The sequence below is a fragment of the Sparus aurata genome, chromosome 3, assembly GCF_900880675.1.
Source record: "Sparus aurata chromosome 3, fSpaAur1.1, whole genome shotgun sequence".
Taxonomy (NCBI): Eukaryota; Metazoa; Chordata; class Actinopteri; order Spariformes; family Sparidae; genus Sparus; species Sparus aurata.
Window position 1 is genome coordinate 16,835,047 of NC_044189.1, and position 18,533 is coordinate 16,853,579.

The 18,533-nt window shown below is 41.7% G+C and overlaps 1 protein-coding gene across 7 annotated transcripts in view; it reads right to left on the bottom strand.

Moving 5' to 3' along the window:
* Window positions 1-3,287: 3,287 nt before the first annotated feature.
* elmo1 (engulfment and cell motility 1 (ced-12 homolog, C. elegans)) overlaps window positions 3,288-18,533 on the bottom strand; it is a 125,134-nt gene continuing 109,888 nt past the window's right edge. For all 7 annotated transcript variants that reach the window (XM_030411703.1, XM_030411699.1, XM_030411705.1 and 4 more), the window contains 5 exons: window positions 15,866-15,978; window positions 10,919-11,026; window positions 10,554-10,636; window positions 7,803-7,880; window positions 3,288-5,601 (listed from right to left, as the gene is read on the bottom strand). In XM_030411703.1, the coding sequence (XP_030267563.1) occupies window positions 5,401-5,601; window positions 7,803-7,880; window positions 10,554-10,636; window positions 10,919-11,026; window positions 15,866-15,978 (583 nt within the window). In that variant the 3' untranslated portion in view covers window positions 3,288-5,400. The remainder of the gene's footprint in view (window positions 5,602-7,802; window positions 7,881-10,553; window positions 10,637-10,918; window positions 11,027-15,865; window positions 15,979-18,533) is intronic.

Consider the following 18,533-nt stretch of genomic DNA (forward strand, 5'->3'; position numbering starts at 1 on the left):
GAGTCTGGATGTCATGCCAACTTGTCTGAGAGGCTGCTCTGGAAGAGCGTGTGCCCATATAATCAGTTCCAGCCTTAATCTGATTTGATTAGTGTGTCCTGCTGGATGAGGAGAGGAGCTGCACCCTGCTGGCCGCGGCCCCTCCGGCTGCTGTCACACACTCTGCGTGAAGTCTCTGAGAAACTTGTAATGAGGCCAGCCAAGTCCTCTTCCCTCCCGTCTCTCTGCCGTCTCACACAAACACATGATGGCAACAAGCGCCACAGGGAATCAGGGTATGGTAAGTACATAAAAATAGCTCCTTCACCAGCTTGTTTCCCCCAGCAGTGCACGCACACACACACACACACACACACACACACACACACACACACACACACACACACACACACACACACACACACACACACACACACATAATTGACGTGGATTGATATCGCCATAAGAATCCCACAGAAGTGTATAAGTGAGTGTCAGAGGTTAAGTCTTGGTTTTAGCCAAGTGTGTCAATCAAATCTGGATCAATATCTCAATAAAAGCAAGGTTCACAAGGCAAAATAATAAAAACACTTGCACTTTGTAGTAGTCCTGCAGCTTACATAACAGTTTTCAGTCACTTTTCCTGTCCATTACATTATGATGTCATGATATTTTACACTCTTTCTTTTGTCACATAAAGTTGTAGTTCAGCACTGATGATGAATGAATGTAACTGAATACATTTACCCGTGTACAATTTAAAAGCCGCTTGTACCTTACTTGACTATTTTAATTTTCAGATTCTTCACACTTCCACTCCACTACATTTTGGAGGAAGTGTTGTACTTTTGAATCCACTAAATATATTTGATAACTTTAGTTATTAGTTACTTTTCAGATTACATGCTGCGTCAGAGCCGAAGCAACACATTTTAAAATCAATTCATTGTACAGGCAATCAGATTAAAAAATGATGATCACCAGATTCAGAAAATTACTTTAGTCTTACTTTTGATATTTATGTGCATTTCTTGCCAGAATATTACTATTAATAGTATTAATACTTGAAGGATACTTCAAGACTTTCATTCAAGTAGTATTTGTATGACTTTGACTTTCAGTTATATTTTAACATAATATCATTACTTTTACTTAAATAGGATTTTTGGGTACATCTTACAACACTGATTTCAAGTACATGCTGTTTTTTTTGTATTCCCTTTAAAGATGGAACTTGTTATTTCTCTATTACATTGGTCAAAAAAAGACTAAACCTTTGTTATATATTTTGTTGAGCTGTGTACTGTGTACATTATACCGAATGTTTTCTTTAATTTTTAAACCCATAGAAATCTGTACATTTTTTGAGGTAACTGTGCGTTTCATTTTGGTCACCTGTCACTATAACTTCCTGGAGAGAGTGAGAGCACAAATGTGACCATACATGATGTGAATAAAACTTCAGCGACATCACTTTGTCTGTGAACATTTCTGCCATGTCATGAACCTGGCATGATCCCTTTTTTATTGCAAGTTAATGGTCTGTAGTTTGTTGGTTGGTTTGCCAGCAGAAACTACTGAACAGATTTTCATGACACTTGGATGGAGGATGGGTCTCAGCCCAGAATAGACCCCACCAACGTTTGGTGCAGATCCAGGTAAAGGGGTGGATCTATGATTTTTTTTCTCACTTTAACTGCACAAGATCTGTTTGTTAATTTCTCTGAGAACAATGCACAGATACTGATGAAAAAATAAGGTGTATTTAGGTGCCTGGTATGTGTGAGATTTACAAAAGAGGACTGTTGGGCCCTGGCAGAGTGTTTGCGTTCTACTGAGAGCCATTAAAGCTCTCTTTTGTATTTTTAAGACCTCCCTTGAGCTCTTCCCTTTTCTTCGTCCCTCTCCATCCTTTTAACGCTTCCATCCTTGCTAACGAGTGTCTAATAGACTTTCATCTGAGACTCCGGCTCCAGCGAGTAATCCACTTCACAGAGTAGCCCACAACACGCCACAGCTTCCACTCCCAGGACTGGAAACCATTTAAGTGTGACATGAAACATCTGCATGCTGTGTGTGAGTGTATCAAAGTACTGGGTGGCAGGCAGGAGAGAAAAAGAGTGCCTTTTCTTTTTTGCCCAAGAGAGTGTGAGACAGATGCTGTTAGGCTCTGACTTACATTTCTAATGAGCACAGGGGCATCAGTATCCATTGGTGAGTAAACAATCTTCCCCTGAAGACGGAGCTCAGTGGAGGTCTCTGTGCTGGCTGGCAGATAGAGCCGTCAAGCAGGAAATGGTGTCACACACAGAGGAGTAAGGGACTGCTACGACCTGTGTGCAGGGGAATAAATATCCTGTGACACAGCCATGCATGTAATGGGAAAAACCAGGCACCAAAACCAAGGACACTCACACACACAAAGGCAACCTGAGCTAAAATATTCAGCTTAGAAACCAAGGTAGACCATAACTCAGTCTCATGAATCATTGTAGGGTTTGACAGATTGTTTTCCATATAAATATTTCAGGATGATGACATGTTGCCTCAGTTACTGTAGTATTGAGATGATGAGCAAATTCTACGGTTCAGAAGTGGCATTACCTTTTAAAATGGCGCTGACATGTAGAAAGTGTAACAACTTACATTTGCACAGAGAAACTTTGATTTCTTAAAGATAAGACGTGAGCAATTCAAGAATGTTCCAGAAAATAACGGTTCTGAAAGCGACACAAGACAGTATCACCGTATTTTCATCAAATGTCCTTAAGTTTTGACCGGTTTCTGCTGAGGTTACGGTTTGATGCTGCTGTGGCTGCAGCGGCAGAAACCCAGAGGATGCCTGCAGGCTGTGCAAGCTGGACAGGAGGAGATGAAGCTGGAGACTCTGAAAGAGGAGGTGGTGTGATGGTGGAGAAAACTGTGCCACTGTGCGCAACGCCTCCAGCCTATCAAACCACGAGGTGTGTGTGTGTGTGTGTGTGAGAGAGAGAGAGATGGGCAGTGGAAGTATTCAAATGTTCACTTAGGTAAAGGTATGTATTGTTTAATCAGGAAAATTGATTGATTGTGATTAAAGCATGAAAAGCAAAAAGCACTCAATGCAGGAAAAATGTCTCCTGTGAGTTTTAAACTATTACATGTTATAAGCTTAATGTTATGAATCCATTAAAGGATAAGTTCACCCAAAAATGAAAATTCAGTCATTACCTACTCACCCCGATACAGACGCAAAAGTCAGATGAAGTGTTGTAGTCCACAAAACATTTCTGGAGCTTCATAGCAAAAACTCTTCACTGTGGCTTCACTCATCATATAGAAGTTTTAATTGGTTCTTAAATATTTGTAACCCACAGAAGACAATCCACAAATCTGTACCATAATCCACAAAAAAATGTACTAGCCACAAAAGAGTATTTTTCTTTTTATTTGTTATAAAAAAATATGGAGTGATTTGCAAATATGTAAAACCATACGTTCACCGATCCACAAATGCGTAAATATGACTTTACATGTATTTTTGTGGTGCAACGACTTACATTTGTGCAGCCTTTATCATTTTTATGTGAAATTAAAAAGGTATTTACAGAGTCAGTTATGCATACTTGCACATTGCTCCATATTTTCTTGGATACGATTTTAAAGTACACATGTTGGTTTGGATTCAGTTGGATTCAGGTTCAGGTTTTGGGTTTTTCAAGTGGTGGAAAGTTTAAATGATAAATGCACAAATGAAAAAAAAATCCATTACAGGTATATTGCATATACCTCAGTTTATACAGCCATAATAATTTTAAATAAATATGCTAGAGACAGAAGAAGAAGACAGTCGTGCCCTCTGATGGTCAGTCCAGAGACTTTGGTTAATGATTTAAAGGTACCATGATTGATTCTTCTAACATAAGTTTGGTTTTATATTAGTTATAACTTGTGACAAACAGTTAAACAGAGACAATCCGGATGGAAATGTCACCATATTTCTGTATTGATTAGCCTGGTCTTAATCAAGGAGCAGTAGTTCACCTGCATGTTTTAAACACTGGCATGGTCCTTTAAGTGCACGTAGTTCGTGAATGAAAAGAGGAAGAGAAAGAAAAATAAGTTACGGTTCTTAAATCTTTAATGTAAACAGCAGTTTTGAGGGGCTTTGAAAAATCCTAAAGAAAAAAAAAAACATCCGAAGGTATTAAATAGGAAGGAGGGAAAATATATAAATCATACTAGAAATAACAACCATGATTTGTTTTTAAATTAAAAAAATACGTAAACTTTCAATTTTGTGGCCATTTAGTCCTGAACACATACACACAAAAAAAAGACAACTTCCCTTTTACCAAAAACACTAACATCCTCTTTGTAATACCAACTACTTGGCAGTTTCACAATTTTTTTAATCACTGAATTATGACCATCTTACAAATGATAAACAAACAAAAAAAAAAGCTCAAATATTGCTTAGGAATGTTGTGTACAGCAGTCATTACAACGAGAGACTCAACTGAGGGAGAGACGAGTGTGTGTCTGGATGTGTGGCGGTGCTTTTACGGTCATTTTGGGCAAAGCCACTGTGTAGGTGTGTACAATATGCAAAAAGCAGCGGTGGGATAGTAACATTAAGATACGAATATTCAAAAGTAAAGGCTTGTTACCGTCGTACAGTGCCTTGATTTTGAGGATCGACTTGTTCTAACAGTCTTCAGTATATGTGTAGCAGGACAGAGGAGATAAGAGACCGTTTTTTTCTGAAGTATTCGCCTTAAAATGTACTTCAACCTTCCTTCCAGCCTCTTGGGAAACATTTAGCTGCCACAAATACTGTAAAGTGAGAATGTGACAGAAAATACTGCTGGAAAAGCTGACGACAAAACACAAAAACCCCCGTCCCTCCCTGCTCCTACACAGCCATCATCCCTCCCCCCCACAAAAGCCCTGAGGAAAAATAATAAAGTAAACATAAAGCCAGGACAACAAGGAAGCTGAATCAAATAGAATTTTCTAAGCGTTTGTCTACGACGTTCTTCAAGCAAAATGACAGCGGGCGCCTCTGCCGAGAAGAATAAGTGAAGGTTTTTAAAACATCAGACACAGGAAGAGAGTGAGGAAGAAGACGCAGGGTGACCAATGATAGGCCAAACGAGCACTTCCTGTTTTTCTCTTCCCCAACCCGATGACTCTGCGTCGACCCCGAGTCCCTCAAGTGCAGTGAGCCTGATAATACGCACCATTTTCGCTCTTATGAAGCCAGAAGCAAGAGGAAAATAGTTCAATAAATCCTTTTTTTTCTTTCAATCACAGTTCATGTTTTATATTATGTGGTTTTATTTGTTTTTGTTCCAGTTTGTAAGAAAAGGGGGGGATTGGTCCAGTGAGTACAGTAGGTGCCGGGTGGGGTTGGGGTTCGGGGCTCCTGGGGTCGTTCGTCTAGTTACAGTCGTAAACAAAGTCATAGTTGCTGGGTTCTTTGGGAATCGGGGGCGGGGCTTCGGGAATCTGGATGTTCTCTAAATCCAAGAGGCGGAGCTTCATCTCCATGGAGAGGAGGGTGTCCATGTCAGATTTGGTGTAATCGCTGGTCATCTCCTTCCCCAGGAGGGCGTTTAGACCGTCTGTCCACACACAGTACTGCAGAGACAGACAGGTAGATCCATACATTTGAACAAATCAGGAGCCACAAAATCAACTAAAATCCTACACATTATAATTAGATGGATGTTTTTAAACTGAAAGCGAGCTGGTGACTCCACCTGCTGCTACAGAGACATGGGGAGGAAAGTGTGTGTACACTGTGACTCAGGAGAAATGGAGCAGGGACATCATCTTCTCTCTTGTCCTCAATACAACTTCTACGTTTAAAAAAAGGTTTCTGGTATCAAGCAGGTGTGAAAATGATGTGAATTATCCTTTGAAGAAGTATCAGTGCATTGTGTGCAGTGTGTACTAGTACACTATGAAACACAAGAGCACTCCCCTTCCACTTGTTGGCGGTCATTACAGCTATAAGACAGTATCGGAAACTCTTTGAGGTAAACTCCAAGTCTCACGTCAATGTCAAGTTGCTAGCCAAAATCCATTCAAAGCTGAATACATATTGGGTGATTTTTCTACACTGCTCATATTATAGACTGCTGCAAATCCATGAGACGTCTCTAATGGAAATTTTGATTTTCTAGAATTGTGATATATTATCAAGTAAAATATTAATATTGTGCTATAAAAGGTGGATATACCAAGTGATTTTATCCATATACCCAAACTCATACTTGCAAATTCTTAATGTCCTTGAATGCCTTAAAAAGCCGTTAAAATGACAGCATTTTAATATTATATGAAATTGTGGTATCATGAAATATTATATAGGGCGTCCATCTTCTGCATGGTTCTATTCTGCCATCTCATCTCATGTTATTTCCTTGTTTCATCATATCCTTGGTGTCATGTGTTGCTGCTGTATAGGTGAGGCCACGCCCATACTGTTTGTTGTTTGAAACCCTAATGAGGAAAGAGTGATCAAATCATTTAGACTTTTTACTGATTTGCACCTTTATGATTTAGCCACATAATAAAAACTTTTTATCGTCTCCTTCCTCGTTTGACACATTTTCTTTTATTTCGACTGCGTGGAACGCACTTTCCTGTTAAAACCTGCTAAGCCCTTAAAAGTGATATTTTACATCGCTGAGATCAAGTCCATATAAAGCAATAGATATTGTAATAATGAATTATCAGGGTGCTTCTAACTGTAGCTTTTATCACTTGGGGATTCCACCTAAAACTTGGTGTGTTTTATTCCAAGTAAGATAAGGTTTGGTTTGTGTCAGGCATGCACACGAGCACGTAGCTGATCTGATACACACCAGGTCTGACAGGATTCTCTGCGATATGAATATGTTCTTGGATTTCTTCCAGATAACTTGAATAGCTCAATTTGTAAAGAATTAATCACTTTAGAATGATGGGTGGGGATTATGTAGGGGAGTTCATTTTATCAAACTGATCAAGAATGATGGCGGTTCGCTGTGCATGCCTGCCTGTCGCTAACTCAATTATGCACAACAGACGTTTCTTGGAGATGAGTCATGTGAAATGAGAGCTGAGAAAGTTTGTTTCTTATATCAAACAGCAAAGAAGTTGCTCCTGCGATGTGACTATTGTGCGCGTGCACATTGCAGTGTTGATGCTGAAATTGTGCATCGTGCGGCTCTAACACACACACACACACACACACACACTGATTCTTTCACACTTTTCTGCTGAGCAACAATTTTATGGCCAGTAACAGGCAAACAAGCAACACAAAGGCAGTGAAAAACACAACTTGACAGTTCAGGTTCAAAATGTTTAAATAAAATCTGCTTTTGAAATGATTCACGAGGAGGTAAATGCATTAAACATGTTTGTTAAATGTCAAGAATACACACAGTGTGGTTGGGCGTAAACCAAACAAGAGCTCTCTGAATCTCATTTTTATGGCTTCTGCATGAATTCACGTTGTAAATCTATAGCTATGTTTATAAGTATTATTGTATCCCTTTATAGCTTTGTATGCAATCAGCATTATCTAATCTTAATTGGCCGCTAATTTATGCTCACATTTATGCTTGGACAATGTGTGCACGTGTCCTCATAAAACTCAAGGAACTGCACTCTCAGAGAAAGGTTTTTAAAAATAAAATTAAATATACAGCACACACATATTTAATCTACTGTATGTGTCTGATAAATTGCTTAAAAACACTCTAGTGGTCATTTCCAGGACAAAAACAGACAATTACATATACACAAAACCGTTCTCTTCGTGCAGTCTACAAACACCGCTGGCTTACCTCGTGTTTATCAGGAGCGATAAAGTTTAAATACTCGTCGGACTCGTAGAGGACAGAGAAGGCCAGCTCCAACACCTCCTGGAGAGAGGACAGAGCGAGAGGCAGAGAGGGAGGGGAGGGGTGAGGAAGAGAAAATGGTGCAAAGGCAGAGCAGAGCGGGAGGTACAGATGGTGACAGAGTGGAGGAGGAGGTGGGATGGAGAGGGGAAAGAAAGAAAGAAAAAAAAAAGGTACAAAGGAAAAAGGAACAGGTGAGATTCACACAACAATGCTGTCATACCGGCACAATCTCCCTCTCCCCCTCACGTCTTGTCACCATCTGTTACATCAGCTGCACATCAACTCATCAGGTATCAGCGAGCTAGGACTCAAAGACTCAAAGAGAGAAACATCTGGGATGCTCTCAGATACTAGATATTGAAAAACGCCCAGGGAAGCTGGGAATATGATGTGGTGTGATATGATATCCGGGTGTATTCCCTCAATATCTACTATGGTCTACTGTGGGGAATGAATCGGATGTAGTGTGAGGACAGAATAGAGACACAGAGAGCCAGATTTGTATACATGAAAGCAATTCATTAAATGCCTGCTTGCAATTTGCTTGAAATTAGCATCTGATTTAGTAAGGCAGCAGGTAATTACACGTTCAGAGGCTGAAGACTGCAGCCGAGGTGCACTTCTATCTGACGGAGAGCTTAAAAGCTGCAGTTCAGCGGAGGGCTTTGTCTCAAATCAGGAGACTCAGAACAGAAAAGATCTGTGATAAAAATGTAACCGAGTACATTTACTCTTCCGTTTTCTGTTACCTCATACTTCCACTCCACTACATTCTGGAGGGCAACAGTGTGCTTTTTACTCCCCTACGTTTATTTGATAACTTTAGTTACAAGACTAAACAGATGATATGATGCATCAGGGCAGTGTAGTGCATTTTTAAAAATAACTGACATTATCAGTCATTGGGAAAGGAGTCATATGTTCCAGCAGGTCTGCTGCCAAAATAAATTGGTGCAACTGAGATTTGTCAACTTGGTACTGAAGATCTGTGTGTGTGTTACTTTTATAACTTTGGGTATTCAGCACTTGGAACCAGGGGTGTAGAAGTAACTAATTACAGCTACTCAAAATACTGTAATGCAAGTCATTCCAATTCAAGAAACGCACGTGTGTTTGGATATTTCTCCCTCAATATAAACTTTTTAGCAATTGGAAAGTGCGTTTCAACTAAAAATCGGAGAGCTTTTAAAAGCCCAAATTAAGTCTGAGAGATGAAGAAATCTTAAGAGACACACAAAAGAAAAGGTTGTATAAAAAACGTGACCATCGACATGTCAGCATTGACACTGTGAGCATGTTGTTAATGAGATGAGTATAATCCCCACAGTGAATGAACAGCTTCTTTAACTTTATAGCCACAAAGACACAACTCTGCTTTTTATTTGGTGTAATAAAACTGGTATTGTCCTCATTTATCAATGTTTTGGTTTTTTAAAACAGTTTTTAACTGTTTATTTATGAACTAATTAAGTGCAGCTCCCCTCTCTGCCATCATTGAGTTTTCAATAAAATACTGCTTAATTAGATCTTCTTTTCCCCCACTGCAGCCTTACTTTAATAGAGCTGCACAAATCTGCACCTGCTCTTTAGATGCAGAGGATTCTCCACACGAATCAACCCGTCCCAAATCGCATGAATGTAAGTAAATTCAGCAGAACATGCAATCATCCACACTTATCATACAGTGTATCCTCTAGTCATATGTGTGTGTCCGCATGTACATACAGCAGAGAGCCGCGCTTCGGAAATGAGATGGAAAACACAGCACTGATGAAAGGCAAACTGGTGAACCTGTTTGCTAAAAAAGCACGCATGTCCTGCGGCACAGAAGGTGAATAAGATAAATATGGACTATGCCTACGGAATAATTAAGAAAAAACAACCTTTATAGAAGAACTGCTCTTGTTGTATACATGTAGACTGTAAGAATTTGGGAAATACAGACTGACAACACGATGTGCCACCTCACCCTCCCAACTCTGTGTCCCACAAATGGTCCTGACGCCAGCTCTGCTCTAACGCACATAGAGGTGACTTTGGCCCGGCCTTGTAATGGTGAGTAATGAAATGTGCTCTTGTTCTCATTCACAAGGCTGGGACAGGCCTGCTAGACGGCCCGCAGACCCCCCTCAGGTCATTCTCCTAGACCTGCACTTATCGACAAGGTAATAAAGGAGACAAAGCGGGGAGGAGGCGCGCTCTTTGTCTTCAAGGCATTTTATCCAAGATCCAATATATCAGAGTCCTGCAGGTGGAGTGGGTGGAGGTTTGCAGAAGCAAAGTGCAGGAGAGCAAGGGCTTGATGTGTACACAGCCCCAGACAAGATGGCTCTTTCATCCTGGTTAAAGCAGTGCAGAGGGCAATGTCTGCCGATGTCTTACTTTCAAATTTAAACGGCAGAGAAAAGGCACCAGCATGTGTTTGGTGGCCAGTGTGTGAGTTGCGTCTGCAGCTAAAGGACTATTCTGTGGTTTATTTTTACACATCGCCGCTGATGGATGCGTCTCCCTGCGTCGAGCGCTGAGACTCAAGTTATTGTGTTATTTCCCAAAGCAAATTTATGTAACTGACATCACGTTATGCAACTCGCGCGCATAGAGAAGCACATTCTCTCGCCTGGTTACACACCCAGCAACCCACACGCGTGCACGTGTACACACACGTGTGCACACAAACTCGCACAAACGCACCTTGTTTTGCTTCAGGGCTCCCTTCTCCTTCATGTGAGGACAGTCTTTGCCGGTGATAACAGCTTTGATATCAGCCACAGGCACTGCAGAGAGGACAGAAGTGAATGAACAACATCAACAACAAATACATCATCAACATCCCAGATGGGCGGCTGCTTTATTCAAACGATTAAAAGTTGAAATTCTCTCCGGATCCATCAGTGTGCATGCACTGCAGGTAAAACTGGTGTTAACACCGACTCTCAAAGCCAACACACAATGCTATGACAGCTGCTTGACACTGTCCATACACACCGTATGAGCCTTCAGTGCAGATAGAGACTGATGACTCGGAGAGAATACTTATTTGAACACGTTTCACTCACGTTTGTCCTGCAGAGAGTCGTGGGGCACCTCACCCTGGGGGCTCTCTTCCAAATCTCCATAGTGCAGGACTTTATGGTTCGGAGAAAGACGGCAATACCAAAACTTATCTGGAGGTAAACAGGAGGAGGAAGACAGAGGGGAGGAAACAGAGAGAGATCAAGATTAAGAAGAGTTATGATATACGTCAGCGGCTGGCACAAGACATCATATGGGATTTCATGAGTCATCAACGGGAGAGAAAATTAGCATGGCAAAAAAGAATCTGTTACAAAAAAAAAAAATAGGGGAAAAAAAGAAGGGAATACAGCCTTGAGGAAATTCCACAGATGGGCCATGATGCTCTGCATGAGGGAGGGATCTTGATGGGCAACAAAGCAGACAGTTGGCCTTCATCACTGTAACTGCAATTCCACATACACACTCAAGTCGAGATCACATGAGGTTTTTCTGGCTTTTGATTTCTCTGCCTCGAATGAAGCAAAGATGAAACCGGGAGCGCGACGTGATGAAACCAAGTTCAAAAATTTACCAGGTCCTCACCAGAGGTAAGGAAGTGCCGAGTCTACCCGCAGGAAATATGACTGAGGTGTTTTATGAAAAGGTTTTTTGATGGTACAATTTGAATAATAAAAGCTCTTTTTACAAGGCGACCATTTTACACCATTGTGCTTAAATTGTTCTCTGGAATACAAACAATAGCCCACCTGTCCACGAATAAATTCTGTTTTTTTTCATACTTTTCATACACACTTGTTGTGTCAAAGGTGAGAATTCAACTACATGGACACTTTATAGGCTGCACTTGATGAATTTGTACTGGACCATGGATGACAATATAAAAAAATAATAAAAAAAAACAAGTGGAAAAAAAATATAAAGCCTAAAATGATGTGGTGCAGGCACTGATTATATAAAATAGGGTCACAGTGTCTGGCTCTATAAAGTAAAGCCACTGAAAAGTGCCTTAAACCTGCATTCAGCAGGGGGCAACTTGGGTAGTTTCAAATAGAAGTCTGATGTATGTAAGCTTATGAGAAAATGACCCTACTTCTCACATGATTTATTACCTCAGTAAACAGTTTGCTAATGAGGTTTTAGTCTCAATCGCTACTTTCAAGTCTTTTTCAATACATCAATACCATAATGCAGAGAATGCGTTTAGGGCGTGGCTACCTTGTCGGAATATGGTCACTTCTGGTGCCAAAAAAACAAGATGGAAACTGCTTTTTAAAAACATGGCTTAAAACGGGAGTCCACAAATCACAGGGGACATCATGGTGGGTTTACACTTGGGTGCAAATCACTAGTTGATCTGGCATTTTAGTTATGGGCATTTTCTTTTTGATGACATGATGTCTAATCCTTATGCAGTGGAGGTCTGTAACTACCAGCTGCTGCTGTAAAGCGCTGGTCACTGCCCTACACCACCAGCCTCTGCGGAACAACCTGGTGTTCCCTTGCCAACATGGGCACCAGGCTGAGCTGGCAGTGAGCGCGCACAGACTGGGGAGGTCTGGCTGGCTATGCCTGGGTGGCATGGTCCAAATCCTAATTGCTGAAAATAGACAGTTGGCTGTGCCAGGCTGGTGCACAGTGGCACCGGTCCACGGTGGAGGGGGGATAGAGATGTGTGTGGCAGCTGTGAGGGGAGCGCTTTTCTGAGAGAGGACATTTAACTGATTGCGAGGCATGACTAGTTTGTGTGTGTGTATGTGTGACTATACACAAGCACATATGCTCATCTGTTGGCTTGAAGGTGCTTCGTCTGTGTCTTGGATTGATTCTCGTATCACTTAAACTATAATTGTCTTAATCTGAGTCAGCTGCTGGGACGTGGGTGAACATGCAGCGAGATTCAACAGAATCAGGCCAAATTTCCAATTTTAGCTGTGCTTCGGTGCAGCTTTTTCACAAGTTACACTCTTCAGAGCCCCGAGTGCTGTTACCTTCTGGTAACCTGCACTTAAAAGATTGCACAGGTAGTGCTCTTTCTTCTAAACTTCCGAACATCATCAACCTGAGCTTTTAGAGAGCGAAGCATCCCCTCATAATGGGCAGACGGGCACTTTGCAAGGTAGAGGGGAGCGTCATCTGCACTTAAGTCAGCTAAATTAATATTTGATGTAACACTCGCGTCTCTGCAGGCTGGAGGACTTTGAAATAGTCGTATAAGATGCTGAGGGAGAGTGGGAGAAGGAGAAAGGGTGTGAGGGGAGCACATTTTACGTATGTAAAGAAAAGGACAAAACACATAACAGTAGGACAGAGAGTTCACAGGAAGTACAAGCACTGTCAAAGTTCATCTGAGGAACACATAGAAGACAAGAAAATATGGCACCATTAATCCAAGTTTCAGTGTTTTGCGTGCATCACCCTGCTTTTGATTAAAGTTTCAATTCACACAAACACCAAGAGAGAATTATATCTGCGATAGGGCTCAGTTTATTCTTCTTCAGCTTGGCTTATGTCTGCAGAAGACAAAGCGGTCTTCACACTGCCAGTGCATGGCTATACTGCAAGCACCAGCATGAGACCAGAGGGGATAGGATGCAAGGGATTAACATGTATGTGTGGAAGAGAGAGAGATGAGAGTGGATTGAAGGAAGGAGCACATGAAGGTGGTTCAGACAGGCACAAGGAGGAGGATGGAGTTTTTTCTGGAGCGTTGTAGAGAAACAGCCTGTCCTTGACTCCTTCAAGAGTCCTCCGAGGCAAGGACAGCTCTGGCTAGCTCGTGCAGGCAGAAGACTCTTTAACAGTCAGTGTGCTATTGCAGCAGATTAAAGCGGGTGTAGCCCTACAGGCTAGTGTGCCAAATTAAATCCAGTGAGGCTCATGAATTGCTTCATATACCGCTGTGTGCGGGTGTACTGCTTCTGAATAGCTAATGGTTTTGCTTCTGTGTTTAGTATGTGTGCCGTTGCATGCATCCATGTCACTGCGTGAAAGCCAGCATCAATCAGCCGACCACAAGCGGAGAAGATGCTCAGATACTCAATCTCCGGTGATGCTTTCCACGTGAACATCTGTCCTGCAACATCTTTTCAACCCAGATAATTTTTTCCCCTCACTCCTACACTCATTTTTCTGTCTGTAATCCAGCTTTGACGATATCTGGGTGACAGCTGCCAAGGCGAATCGTGATCAGGCTCTCAAAACGCCAGAATACATTGGTGTCAGAGGAGAAAAATCCACCTGGTTGTGCTCAATTTGATTTGACTTATTTGGAAGTTCCTGTAGGGCAGCTGATGACAGTAATGCAATAACAATAAACCTGAGCTTGTCACTGCGTTTTTTTTATTTTGTGTATTTGTATATGCAGACAGAGAGGGGGTGAAGAAAAGTGCAAGAGGGAGGACAGAAGAGTGAAGGGATCAGGTTTCAAACAGATTAAACCCCCTCTGACTGAGGAGCAGTATATTATACAGACTTAATGCTGGCGCTGCTGCTACTCCTTTCTCTTCCTCCCTCATCTCCTTTCTCTCCTGTGGCAGCCAGTGTGAAACACATTATCAGGCAGAGTGATTCCAATACGCTCCTATCTGAGCTGACTGCTGCTCCTTTTTCCTGTCTCCTCCACTGGAATACTATTAATACTTACACTAAATTAAGTCAGAAGTCAAGAGATGCCTTGTGTACAGGGCATTTTACTTCCAAAACCTCAACACATCGTGGCTTCACAGACAAATCGAAGACCTATAACATCTCTATATATCCTCAGACAACACGTTTTCACTCCCAACTCGTCGAATACGGCAGCTTAGTTGTGCCATTGAGGTTCAAACTAGGATGCTCTACCTACTCCTCTAGCATCAGTTTTGCACATGAATGGCTCCAAGTGAGGTCAAGTGAGCAATAATACATACGCAATGTCCGGTTATACTTTCAAAATAAAGCTTATAGACACTTCCCGTTTGACATATCGGACATACATATTTGGAATTTTATTTACGTTGTGACATTTTTGCGATTTGGTTCGGTTTAGGCATCAAAACTACAAGCAAAAGATCATACTTAGTGTTAAAATGACTATGTTCAGTCATGTCACTAATGTAACTTGTGTTAACTTGACTCTCAGTCACACATGGGATGCAAACCCTGATTCTAGTCCAGTGTGTGACCCGTCCACCAGCCAACCATCCCCCGACATTTCTCACTCTTTACACTACTGCACCAGATGCTAGGGGTGCAACTACAGCATCAAACGCAGATGTGTCGGGCCACTGACCAGGCCACAGTATTCGATGCGTTGGGAGTGAGAATGGGCTCCCTCTGCCTCCGACATTCACAGTGGATGCATAAATGTCTGACTTGTGTTGTGTCTCAGCAAAATATGCACTGCTCTTTATCATTTCCACTACACCCTCCATACTGTAGAGCCCGGTATTACCATAGTCAGCTCTTTGCGATTCTTTCATTTCTTTTCTCAAAGCTTTCATCACAATTAATCTCAACAAGTGTGTATTCTTGTGTGTTTTAGCCTGCTTTTGCCCTCGTGCATCTTTGCATTTCCTTGCATGCCATATATCAGCTGGAGCAAAAGCAGGGGGAAGACAGCCTGTTTGTATGTCTCAAGACATAAAGACAAGTGTACTGCATTTCTGTATGTGTTTAAGTAAGAGAGGCGTCGTGTCGCTATACGTCTCTCCCTCGAAGGCTGACAGAGCCAGAAAGATTTGTGTGAACAGCAGCGCGACAGCAGTCCAGAGCTTCAAAGATCCTGTGATATTGTTTCTCCTGTGGGGTTTTCATAACGCAAAGGGAATAAGGCGATGAGTGGGGGCGCAGAGAGGAGGGATAAAAGAACACACGGAGGGGAGAGAGAGGAAACTGAAGATCTCCCTTCTTGAACGCAGCAGAGATCTGCCCAGTTAGGATCTGTGTATGTTTGCATGTTCAGACGTGTGTGTGTGTTTGTGTGTGCATGCCAGTACTCTGTTACTCACCTTGCCTCCTGCGACTACTGATTTTCCTGAAGCAGGTACCCTCACACAACCTGTTGAGCCTCTGCTGTTTGATCAACTCCATGATCTCGGGCTGGATCTTCTCCCTCAGCTCCCTGAGAAAATAATATACAGAAAAACATTTTTAGTTTAAGAGAATTACCTAACTCCTGAAAACCACTGCCATCCATATGTGGCAAGCAGGCGGCAAAAAGTTCCAAGATGCTACAAACTACTTAAGTGTAAAATCTTTTACATTCCCCAGGTTTTCTGGCAGTGTGCAACATTCATCTGACGAACAAAAATCCCCATCAGGAGGAAACACAGAATGCCAAAAAACACAGATACACTTCCACACAGAAACATGTCATGCAGCGTCCCAAAAGGCTGATCAGTGGGAATCTGTGCTGCTTCAGCTCTCGCTGTCATTTATTCATGCATCTACATGTATGTGGTCTGTGTTGCATATGAATGTGGATTCAGCATGAATTATGTATAGTATCTATCCGAGCAGCACTGCTGCTCCCAATCTTTTATTTTGTTGTCTATTCTCTTCCATTTTAAATTCCTGTCAAAAGTCTTGTTCTTTTTCTAGAACTGAAAAACAAGACTTTCGACAGGATTCCATGCTTTTTAGACAAATACAGGCTGTGCATTTCTAACATTTTCTTGTATTCCTGCTTGTCCTTGATCACATTTTTGTCCTTCCTCCTCTTCCTCCTCGAGGCTCATCCGCTCTTGTCTCCCTTCATCTGTCTCCCTGCTCACCCTTCGCTGTCTATGTGTTTGCCTCATCAGTGACTCATTACATTGATCTGTGGTCGGACATTTGCTCTGACAGCATTAAAGAAACAGCTAGTGGGGTGGGCGTGGCTCGTCGGAGGAAGGATGGATGATGATAACTCGGCTCTATCGCCTCGTGTGCTATTCTTCCGACTGCGCTGGGAACTGTTTTTTTGTCTCTGAGCTTGGATGGTCTTTTGAGGAAGTAGCTCCAGTTTCAATTTAAACAGATTCTTTCTGGCAAATGCAGAAAATCACAGAGAATTGAATTAAAGGGCTGAGGTTTGACCTCTATTATGGAAGCACTCTGGTTGGTATCAAGTGTTTGAATGATGAAAGAAGTGAAGAACAAAAATCATTTCCACCACCTGCACAGTAAATTATATCCATGGGATATCCATGAGGTAGAGAAGGGAATCAAACCACTCAAATCTTCTAGCATCTGCATTCAAATTAAGTTGTGTATTGACATTCTCTCATATCCCCAGCAGTTTTTAGTTAACCTGCTACATGAATTCTTTATGTGATGCAGCCTTCAGTAAATACAAAAATGTCTGCATACATTTCAAAAATTGCCTCTTTACTAAACATCGCAAAATACCTCTAAGATGTCCTTTCAGAAGTAAAAACGACTTTATTCAGGAGACACAGCTTTGTTCTGACGCCATAATTGTTCCTCCTCAACATCTTTTAATGTCTAAGGTTGTTCTCTGCGTTAATCAAAAACAGAAAACTGGCAGCGAATGCAGCAGGTAACACAGAGCTCCTTTAAATCTGTCGCCTGACATGCTCTCCCCATTATGTTTACAAGTCATGACTGTACTGTATTGATTAGAGGAAAATTCCACCCTCGGGCAGTCTCATGCTGGTGAAGAGAGACGCGTCAGCCTGTGATGTTTCCAACAGTCATTCTGCGCTAAAATCTTAAAATGGGCCTTTTCATTGCAGCGTCTGACTCAATTACTTATCGCCTGCTTCTCACAGAATGCCTCATGACATCAGCCTGAGATTTGGAAACTTGTTGCATTTTCATATACTCTTATTTTTCAAATCGAGGAACAGTAACTGATTTAGAGGCGTTATTAAAGAATGAAAGTGTTTGTAACCTAATTCTACGGATGACTGAATCAAAAGCTAATGTTAAAAGTATTTCAGGGTTTATTTTCTCACAGCTTCCTTCGCTTTTGTTCTGCTTTCTCCCCTTGGATTAATTGGCGGCTAAAGTTTGGTCTCTACCCTCCCGATATCGATTTAATAAGCCCTCGACTCAGCATTGATTACTGTTCAGAGGGACAAGCTCTCTCCGCCAAACGGTTTTTCAATAGTGCTGGCTACTCCATTAACTACAAGCCGGTCAAAACAATGTTCTCCATTACAGGGCCTGCATCCATGATCAGTCAATGAATGATCTATTAGACACTCACTCTCCATGCTTAGTGAATTGGAGGGTCGTTTGTGGAGCATTCACTGGGAATGCCATTTTGCAGACAATCTGAATTTAATGTGTATTTTCAATCATGAGAGGAGAGCTCGGGTGCAAGCTGCTTTAGGCCGGCAGCTGGCATTGAGCTTACAAATGGAAAGGGGAGAAAAGGAAGTAATTACAAGCATATTAATGACCACGGCTCCTTTCTGTAGATGCAAATTATGTAGATGCAAATTACGTCCTCATTTGAGTCCTGAGCAGGTTGATGAGGAGAAGGGAAACTGCAATTAAAATTATACATTTTTCCTGCTGTACAAAAAATGTTTTACTTTTCCATTCCAAGTTTAATATTTCATCTAAACAAAGCTGTCAGACTAGAGAATGCGCTGAGGTTGCAGATTGCGACAAATCGAATACCCCTCATTTCACCTTCCCGTACGCAAAGGACATTCTCTGTTGTCA